Below are 10,727 nucleotides of genomic sequence, written 5' to 3' on the forward strand. Positions count from 1 at the left end.
GTTTTAACCACATTCAAAGATCCTTTCACTTTTTTGCTTTTTTCCTTGCGTTCAACACTCGTATGAGAGAAGTGCTCTTCTAAGTGTTAAGGACATACAGATGGAAGACAGAAGAGCAAACAATCGGTTATAATACACTTTAATGGGTATAATAAAATCATATACAAAATGCTTTGAAATCCCAGAGAAGAAAAACATTTAACTTATTATAGAAAGTCAGAGAAAACCCCACAAACAAGATAGCATTTCTACTTGGAATAGGATGCAGAGGAGGCAGTTGAAATTAAAGACAGGAAAATAGCATATGTGGAGGCAAGGAGGTCAAGCAGGCAGTTAGGTACCAGAGTATGGCTAGAGCATAGTTTGTACACTTGGGCAGATGAAACATGCTGAGAAACTTGGATTTTTTTCCTGACAGCAATAAGAAACTATTCTTTAATAGTTGGATTTGGAGCCTGGGGATAATAAAATCAGATTTGTGTTTAAGAAAGATTACTTTGGCAACAGCATAGGAGAAGAGGAGATTGTAAGTAATTGCAGTTGAGAAGTTTCTGCAGTAATTTATGGGTCCTATCTTAAGATACTCATAAGGAGGGAGGGGATCTGAGAGTCTTTTAGAATATGTTTTGTCAACATTACCCTCTATGAACTATCAGTATTATTTGACATTGGACATTATTAGCCTCATCCTTTTCAATAAGGAATGAACAATTATTTATAACACACCTCCTATGCATGTGGCATTCTGTGTGTAAAGGGATATATAGAAGAAAGCTAATTTCTGCATTCTAGGAGCATAATCTTATAAGAAAGAGAAGACATATACCTAGGAGCCAATTACATAACAGTGTAAGCCAACATATAATTAAAACAGTGATTGTTAGAGACAATTGACATTATAGAACATTAGAGGAAATATGGAAGGTGAATGAATGGTAATAACAAATAAGTTGATACTGAGTAGAGAATTTCTGAAGGCAAATAAATATAGGGTATTCAGTCTTTCTAATCTGAATGGAACTGGAACTTAGGTAAGGACATTTATAATCATTAAGGTAGTTGACATTTTAACAATATTTGTTTTTCTAATCCATGAGAATAGAATGTTTTTCCATCTCTTTGTGTCGTCTTTGATTTCTTTCATAAGCTTCCTATAGTTTTCAGCGTACAGATCTTTTACCTCTGGTTAGCTTTATTCCTAGGTATCTTAGGGTTTTTGGTGCAATTGTAAATGGGATTGATTCCTTGATTTTTCTTTCTGTTGCTTAATTATTGGTGTATAGAAATGCAACTGATTTCTGTACATTGATTTTCTATCCTCTGACTTTGCTGAATTCACATATCAGTTCTAGCAATTTTTTGGTGGAATCTTGGATTTTCCACGTAGAGTGTGTCATGTTATATGTGAATAGGGAAAATTTGACTTCTTCTATGCCAATTTGTATGCTTTTTACTTCTTTTTGTCAAAAAATTAAAAATAGAAGTACCCTTCGACCCAGCAATTGTGCTACCAGATATTTATCCAAAGGATACAAAATTGCTAATTTGGGGCACCTGGGTGGCTCAGTCAGTTAAGCATCTGACTCTTGGTTTCGGCTCAGGTCACTCACAGTTTCATGAGTTTGAGCCCCACATCAGGCTCTGTGCTCACAGTGCAGAGCCTGCATGGAATTCTCTCTCTCCTCTCTCTGCCCCTCCCTCACTGGCACTGTCTCTGTCTCTCTCAAAATTAATAGGTAAACTTTTAAAAAAAGTTTAAAAATAAAAAACAATTTGAAGTGCTGATTGGAAGGGACACATGCATACCAATGTTTATAGCAGCACTATCAACAATAGCCAAATTATGGAAAGAGCCCAAATGTCTATCAACTAATGAATGGATAAAGATGTGGTATGTATATACACTGGAATATTACGTGGCCATCAAAAAGAATGAAATCTTGCCATTTGCAACATCGTGAATGGAACCAGAATATATTATGCTAAGCGAAATAAGTCAGAGAAAGACAAATACCATATGATTTCACTCATATGTGGAATTTAAGAAAGAAAACAGATGAACACAGGGGAAGGGAAGCAAAAATAAGATAAAAACAGAGAGGGAGGCAAGCCATAAGAGACTCAACCACAGAGAACAAACTGAAGATTGCTGGAGGGGAGGTGAGTGGGGGAATGGATGGGCTAGATAGGTGATGGGCATTAAGGAAGACACTTGTTGGGATGAGCACTGGGTGTTATATGTAAATGATGAATCATTGGGTTCTACTCCTGAAGCCAATACTACACTGTATGTTAACTAACTTGAATTTAAATTAAAAAGAAAAAAAAAAGGTAGTTGATAATTAAAATTGTGAGATAGAATTACTTGAAACATAACCAAAAAAAAAAAAGAACAGACCAAGAACAAGACTTTAATAAATACTTACAGTAATAATAATACAAGAAGAATAGCCAAGATGTGAATCAAAGAAAGAGCTTATTGGCATATGAAAGAATCTATAAAAGTATACTGTCATGAGAACCAGAGGATAGATTATGACTTCCTGTAATGGCCTTTCCTACCTCTGTGCTTAATCAAAATCATACCCATCCTTTAAGGCCTGCTTAATTCCCATGTCCATGGCAGTTAATTGCTTTTTAATCATTTTTATGGTATGACCTATTTTCCATACAGCAGTCTTTCCTCAGCTAAATGTGTAACTTCTAGAGAATGAGAACTAGATGACAGACATTTCTGTATTTCCCCACAGTACCTAGCACAGTTCTAGGCATATATTTCTATCTTCTATATCTATCTTCCTGTATCTGTCTATCTATCTAGAGAGAGAGATAAATCTGTTGAATAGATGACTTTAGAAATAATGTAGGCGGGGCACCTGGGTGGCTCAGTCAGTTAAGCATCCGACTTCAGCTCAGGTCATAATCTCACTGTTTGTGAGTTTGAGCCCCATGACTAGCTCTGTGCTGACAGCTCAGAGCTTGGAGCCTGCTTCGGATTCTGTGTCTCCCTCTCTCTCTGCCCCTCCCCTGCTCTGTGTCTCTCTTTCTCAAAAATAAACAAACACTTAAAAATTTTTTTAAAAAACAGAAAGAAAGACAGAAAGAAAGAAAGAAAGAAAGAAAGAAAGAAAGAAAGAAAGAAAGAAAGAAAGAAAGAAAGAAAGAAAAAGAAAGAATGAATGAATGAATGTGGGCATTTAGGGGCACCTGGCTGGCTTCGTCAGTGGAGCATGCTGAGCTCAGTATCATGAGTTTGAGCCCCGCGGTAAAGATTACTTTGAATGAATGAGTGAATGAGTGAATGAATGAATGAATGAGGGAGGGAGGGAAAGGAAGGGAAGCGAAGGGTCACATTTCCCAGGAATTCAGGGCCCAAAACTAAAACAACAGTCTACTAAGGGTGTTGTGTGTGGTACATGAATATTCATACTGCAAAGCCCTCTGCCATAGCCAGAACTTAATAGCAGATCTGGGGGAGCCTTTGTGGCTCAGTCGGTTAAGCGTCTGCCTTCAGCTCAGGTCATGATCTCACAGTTCGTGGGTTCGAGCCCCACGTCAGGCCCTCTGCTGTCCACCCAGAGCCTACTTCAGATCCTCTGACCCCCTCACTCTCTGCCTTTCCCCCACTTGTGCTCTCTCTCTCTCTCAAAAATAAATAAGTAAAAACTTTAAAATAGCAGATCTGAAAGAGTCCAAGGCCATCTTGAACCTAAAAGTCTAAATAGGGGTTTTCATAATTACAAAAATCATCTCGTAGAGATTTCTTTCTTAACTGTCAGTTTTTAAGTTTACATGTTAACACTATCTTTTGGCCATCACTTTCTCATCATCTCATGGTATCTTGACTATGAGATCACACACACACACACACCTACCTGCTTCTCCATATTCACTCTAGTGTAGACTCCTTGATGGATACTTATTGATCTCAGTGCTCCATGAAATAAAATAGCCTGAGGTAAATACACCTACACATGTATGTCAACTTCAAAGAATAAGTAATTGTTATTATGTGTATTATAAGTATTGTTGGATTAGAGGATGGGTAGAAAAGGAAGTGGAGGAGTAAGTAGGTTGAGGTTTGGAAATGAATGATGTGGTGATAAGTAGGTGACATGAGAGGGTGACAAGGGAAAGCTAGAGAATGAATAATGAGATACTGGTTAAACCCAAATGAATTCAATTATTTATATAAATGGTAGCAACTAGTTTAGAGAACCAAAAAGAATAAATCATCTTTAAGTTTCTCTCATTTTGACTTTGGAAATATACCTTATTATCTTTTCAGCAAATTAACCAAATTAATTATTTTGCCTAAGTTTATATTAAAATTAATGTACATTTTTATATTGTGTATTAGAGTAGATGGTTACAGTTTTTTAAATGACTGGCAAAAGATAAATAAACTTGGTAATTGCTATATATACAATTGAGATTAAACACTATAATTAAATTTATTTTTCTGTGTAGTTGATTCCTAATTATCCATGGGCAGGTTGTTCATATTCTAGAATTTCATGAATAGCCTTATATTTCTTTTTTTTTTTTTTTTTTTTTTTTTTTATTTTTTAATATATGAAATTTACTGTCAAATTGGTTTCCATACAACACCCAGTGCTCATCCCAAAAGGTGCCCTCCTCAATACCCATCACCCACCCTGCCCTCCCTCCCACCCTGCCCTCCCTCCCACCCCCCATCAACCCTCAGTTTGTTCTCAGTTTTTAACAGTCTTTAATGCTTTGGCTCTCTCCCACTCTAACCTCTTTTTTTTTTTTTTTTTTTTTTTCCTTCCCCTCCCCCATGGGTTTCTGTTATGTTTCTCAGGATCCACATAAGAGTGAAACTATATGGTATCTGTCTTTCTCTGTATGGCTTATTTCACTTAGCATCACACTCTCCAGTTCCATCCATGTTGCTACAAAAGGCCATATTTCATTTTTTCTCATTGCCACGTAGTATTCCATTGTGTATATAAACCACAATTTCTTTATCCATTCATCAGTTGATGGACATTTAGGCTCTTTCCATAATTTGGCTATTGTTGAGAGTGCCGCTATAAACATTGGGGTACAGGTGCCCCTATGCATCAGTACTCTGTATCCCTTGGATAAATTCCTAGCAGTGCTATTGCTGGGTCATAGGGTAGGTCTATTTTTAATTTTCTGAGGAACCTCCACACTGCTTTCCAGAGCGGCTGCACCAATTTGCATTCCCACCAACAGTGCAAGAGGGTTCCTGTTTCTCCACATCCTCTCCAGCATCTATAGTCTCCTGATTTCTTCATTTTGGCCACTCTGACTGGCGTGAGGTGGTATCTGAGTGTGGTTTTGATTTGTATTTCCCTGATAAGGAGCGACGTTGAACATTATAGCCTTATATTTCACTTAAATAGACAAAAGAACTCAGTATGGTAATTTTTTCTATGAAAAATGTATTCTTTGAGGCTTATTTGGTAAACTCAAAGATTTAGTTTTATTTTAGAAAATACTCAATTCATATTTTTAAATAATGGTTGGTTTTCATTTTTTAACTACTTTGATATCATTTAGTAAGCACTGCATCATACTTTGCTTTTTTTTGTTTGCCAATTCATTTGAAATAGATGCTTATGAAATCATTTTGAGAGGTGAAAGATCTCCAGTTAGCTGGCAAATTACATTTGGAAATAATCTTTCACTTGATTTAGGACAATAATCATGATGTCAAATAATAATTATTAACTAGAATAACAAGCTCATTCTGAAATATTTTCATTTGTAAACAATGTAATTAGTTTACCCAAACATGCAAATCAAAGTTAAAACTGTTTGCCCTGAATGTGAAATATCTTTTAATAGATAAGAATTAAATGCTTTTTTACCTGTTAGCATAAGAAGCTTTTTAAATTTTTGAAATTCATCTTTTCATTCCTTTTCTTTTTCTTTTTCTTTTTCTTTTTCTTTTTTTTTCTTTTTCTTTTTTTCTTTTTGAGTGAGAGAGAGAGCAGGAGAGGGGCAGAGGGAGAAAGAGAGGATTTTAAGCCTGCTCCATACTGAGCACAGAGCCCAATACAGGGGCTGGATCCCATGACCCTGGGACCATGACCTGAGCTGAAATTAAGAGTGGGATGCTCAACCAACTAAGCCACTCAGTTGCCGCAATGCATCGTTTCATTTTCATATTTTCTTTTTTGCTTTATTCAAACTGGAAGCAAAAGACATGCTTTCTTTTTATCATTTTAAAAGGACTTCTGGAGTGCCTGCCTGGCTCAGTAGATGGAACATATGACTCTCCAGCTTGTGAGTTGGATATAGAGATTACTTAAAAATAAAATCTTTAAAAAATAAAAATAAATAAAAGGACTTCTCAATTGTTAAACTCTGTGATCTGATGAAAACTTTATTTGATAAGCACGTCTATAAAACTAAATCACCTCACTAGTGTATGAATCAGTCTTTAAAATCTTTAAATTTTATAAATGATTCTTACTGAATCATGAAATTTGTAATTATTATGAAGGAATGATAAAGGAATGATTTTTGACAGCCAGTAGATCTTCAGCTGCTCAGGATTCGTTCTTTTGCTGACTATTTTAAGACGGAATGTCCTGCTGAATCCTTTTTAATTTTAGAGGTATTGAAGTAAAATTTAGTATCTATTAAAATTATAAATTATATGCAGTTACATTTTCTTTGGGCTTTGTTTTACTAAATTAAATACTTTAAGAGGTGTGCGTGTGTTTTCTTATCTTTGATGTTCCCACTGTTGCCTTTCAAGATAAGCACAGTGATGGAGAGAAGACTGCCTGCCTGCACTAAGCAGTGTAGCTCAGTTAGCATACATTATATATTGTACTGCTCAAAAGCTGGGTCTTGGGCTAGGGGTAAGGGGAGAATTTGCTTCGTCTGGAATATAGCTACAAATGTTCAGAGGATGTTACTAGAATATTTAAGTAAATGTAGCTTCTATGAAATAGATGTTCACAGCCTCAAGCCCTAATGAAAAGTAATTAAGACATTTACAGGTAGCTCTTCAGCCGTTAGCTGGGCTATCTGGAAAGAAGCTGTCGGCACATAACCGTCATCATTGCTTGCCAATTCATTCACCTTTTTATTTTTAGGTTACACTAATTTGTCCTCTAATTTCATATGCTCCCTCTTCCAACCCTAGTCTTTCAATAAAATTTGTTTTGTTGTACTACTGATTATAACCACCCTCATAGGCTCCCTGGGACAAGGCCATGTTGCTTCTATCATTGTTCCTCCTCTCCCATTTGAATGAGCAAAGTATCCATGCTTAGCATAGCTCTGTATCAGCCATCTCTGTTTAACCTTAATATCTGTCCCTGTGCAATGAGTAAGACCTTCATTCTGAATTTAATGAGATGGGTTTTTACCCTTTCAGGTTAGTCGTGTGAATGTCTACTTTTTGAAATTACTATAAATCATCAAAAATTGATGGTTACTTTTTCACTGGTTGGTTTCCTAATCATTTTGCTTAATGAGACGTTTTCATGAGATTTTTAGTTTTATTTTCTAGTGTGTTGTCTTACCTACTTCAAAATAAACTCTTCTGTGTTAGGTATACGCCCTGCAGTTACAGAGGAATGGAAGAGAGGCTCCCTCATGGCAGCACATCACGACTGACCGATCACTCCAGACACAGTAGTTCTCATCGGCTCAATGAACAGTCACGGCATAGCAGCATCAGAGATCTCAGTAGTAATCCTATGACTCACATCACACATGGTACCAGCATGAATCGGGTTATTGAAGAAGATGGAACCAGTGCTTAAATTGTCCTAAGATGGAGAACTTGTGCTGTTTAAAAAGCAGATTTTATTCTTTGCCTTTGCATGACTGATTGCTGTAACTCAACCGTTACCATGCTTTCAGTCAGGTGCAGATTGTGTCCATTGGGAAAGTAAATTTTTGCTTTTTATATTGCATCAACCTTAGAACATCAAGGCATCAAAAATGCTAATAATTATGTCATCACATAAATAATTCTTATTTCTAGGTTATGAAGAGATTATTTGTCTGGTAAGCATTTTTATAAACCTACTTATTTTATATTTAGAAAAATCCTAAATGTGTGGTGACTGCTTTGTAGCAAACTTTCATATGATATCAACTAGTTGTGAGATAACATTCTGGTAGTTGTATTAATAAAACAAAATTTCAGAATTAAGGAAATTTTCTATGCAAGGTTTATTTCTCAGATGAATAGTTGGACTTTGTAGTTTTCTTTCCACTAAGTGAAAAAGAACTGTGTTTTTAAACTGTAGGAGAATTTGATAAATCAGCAAGGGTATTTTAGCTAATAAGATATAAGATCAACAGAAGAAACTGAATAGTCTATTGAAGGCTCTTTTAAAATTCTATCAAAATAATCTTCATCCAGAGACACACAGGATTAGGATTAGCAATGGAATAAAAACAGAGATGGATCTTTTTTCCCCTGTGATTGTGCTGTCTTTATTACTTTTGTAAATATTACTTTTACTGGCTGTGTTTTTATAACTTAACCATATGCATGGTGGAAAAAGTTTAATTTGTAGCCACCTTTTTCCATGTAGTAGTATTGATTCATAGAGAACTTCATGTTCAGATCTGTTCCGTGGAGGCATGTAATAAGATAAGCATCACACATTATAAGCTTTTTTTGTGGGAACCACAATTACAAAATGGCAAAATGTTTTCTCTACATTCATTGTTGTATTTTTCTACAGTGAGATGTGATCTTGCCAAAGCCACCAGGCCCCTCCTAACAGTGAGTTGATTGTGTGCATTTGCATTGCCCAGGAGCCACTAGACTACAGCTTTCTGCCCCCACATTCTTATTTTCAGATTCTGGATCATTCTTTCCTTACAGTTGAAATATATATAACTTAAGTCCAAAGTGGTGATTAATTTGAGGTATTTGGAAACCATTGTAACTAAATGAAGCATGATTAGTCTTGCTGTGAAGTATCTTTTAGTCTTACCAATATCAATTCAAAAATGTTTGACATTCTGTTGTGTAATGTTTAAATAATTTACAATAAAACCGTGAACTTTATTAGGCATGAAATTGATCAGAAGGGAAAGAAAAATTCTGGAAAATGGTGGATGTGTTTTATAGTAAAGTGTATTTAAACAAGTGGTCCTCAGCCTTGACTAGACAAGAATCACTTGGGGAACCTCTGATGCCCAACACCTTCCTCTCTTTCAGAGGAGAATTTGTAGGGTTTTTTTTTTTTTAAGTTTTCTATGTTTTATTCTAATCTGCAGCCAGACTTCAGGTTGTTTTGAACTAACTTGCCCCCTGATAGTGATCTGATGGCATCATATGATATCACATGAATATCTAGGCGGACTCAATTTTGTGCTTTTATATATCATTACCTGATATGCAATTGTTCTCCACTTTATTTTCCATTATAAAATGTGGAATCTGGGGCCCCACTCCTAAAGTTTCTTATTCAGTAAGTCAAAGGTGGTAGGACTTTAAAACCTGAGTTCTAAAAATATCACACGTAATTCTTAATGCAGGTAATGCAAGAATCATACTTTGAAAAATGTTCTAGACTCTAGAGAGGCCTGGCTTTGCCATATGCCAGTTTTTTACCTTTAACAAGTAAACTGCTCTGAGCCTCAGTTCCCTTGTTTATAAATGAAGATAGAGGAGAAGTACCTACCTCACAAAGTTGTCGAATAGGGATCAAATGAAAAATCACACAAAAGCTCTTTGAAAACTGTAAAGCATTATGAAATATAAAGGATTAAGATTAAGGATTTAAGAGATTTGAGGGCTACTATTGTACATTCCTTGATATGTGTTTAATTTATGTGTACTTTTTTCTCTCTCCTTTAAAACAAAAATACCAAGAAATTAGGTGTTGAAAAAAAGGCTTCATCATGCAAAAAAAGTCAGTTTTCTGATAATAATTTGTATATCATATTTCTTTCAAAGTACATATATCTTATTGTTTGTTATTGACTCTTTATAGGACATATTTGAACATTTAGCCCCAAAGTGTTTTTCTTTTTCCTCTGTCTTTATTGTCTTTCTCCTTGGAGCTGGAGTTCGTACTCAAGATACGCAGAATTTGAAATTCCCTCATAACTGACAATTAGTAAACCGTTTCTCTGAAGGCCAGACTTAGAACAACTCGTTTATACAATAAATCAATAATTCATAAGGCTTTTTTCTGAGAATCTCTCCTGAGAACAGCATGAGAAGACCAAAACAAACATTCAGAAACAAAAATAAGAAGTTAAAATAGAAGGTACCAGTTTGAGCTCAAAGATGTTGTCATCCATCGCCATCTGCATTATATTATCAATTGCCAAAATGTTAATTGATTTTCTTGTGCAAGTAGGCCAAGTGTAGACAGTTAAGTGCACATCCCTATGAAAATCTTAATTTTTGTGCTTCCTGATTTTTATATATTCATTTCTCTTGTTTGTTAAACTCCCTGTTGGCATATATGTAAATGCTATATTGATCTTTCATTTACTTTCAGTATCTTAATTTTGCTCCATGGAATTTACTTAATATCATCAGTCCCTTGTTTTAAATAACAGTATTTAGTTTGGGTCAGGTTATTTATCAAACTGGTGCTTTAAATTAAGAAATATTTTTAAGAAACTGTTAAAGAACTATAGCAAACCAGCAATTTCAAAGTCTCAGTTCCCTTAAACCAACTTGAACAAGTCGAGACAGCTTTCTTACCATATGTTTAACTTTAATTTGTGTTTTGATT

At 35.3% G+C, this 10,727-nt stretch overlaps 1 protein-coding gene across 4 annotated transcripts in view; it reads left to right on the plus strand.

The window, feature by feature from the left end:
* FZD3 (frizzled class receptor 3) overlaps positions 1 to 9,765 on the plus strand; it is a 103,118-nt gene extending 93,353 nt beyond the window's left edge. For 3 of the 4 annotated variants that reach the window (XM_042934954.1, XM_042934956.1, XM_042934955.1), the window contains one exon: positions 7,562 to 8,434. In XM_042934954.1, the coding sequence (XP_042790888.1) occupies positions 7,562 to 7,775 (214 nt within the window). In that variant the 3' untranslated portion in view covers positions 7,776 to 8,434. Of the gene's footprint in view, positions 1 to 7,561; positions 8,435 to 8,711 lie in introns of those variants that run through there. The other variant, XR_006201606.1, reaches the window with a different exon arrangement.
* Positions 9,766 to 10,727: the final 962 nt, after the last annotated feature.

This window comes from Panthera leo, chromosome B1 (assembly GCF_018350215.1).
Source record: "Panthera leo isolate Ple1 chromosome B1, P.leo_Ple1_pat1.1, whole genome shotgun sequence".
NCBI lineage: Eukaryota > Metazoa > Chordata > Mammalia > Carnivora > Felidae > Panthera > Panthera leo.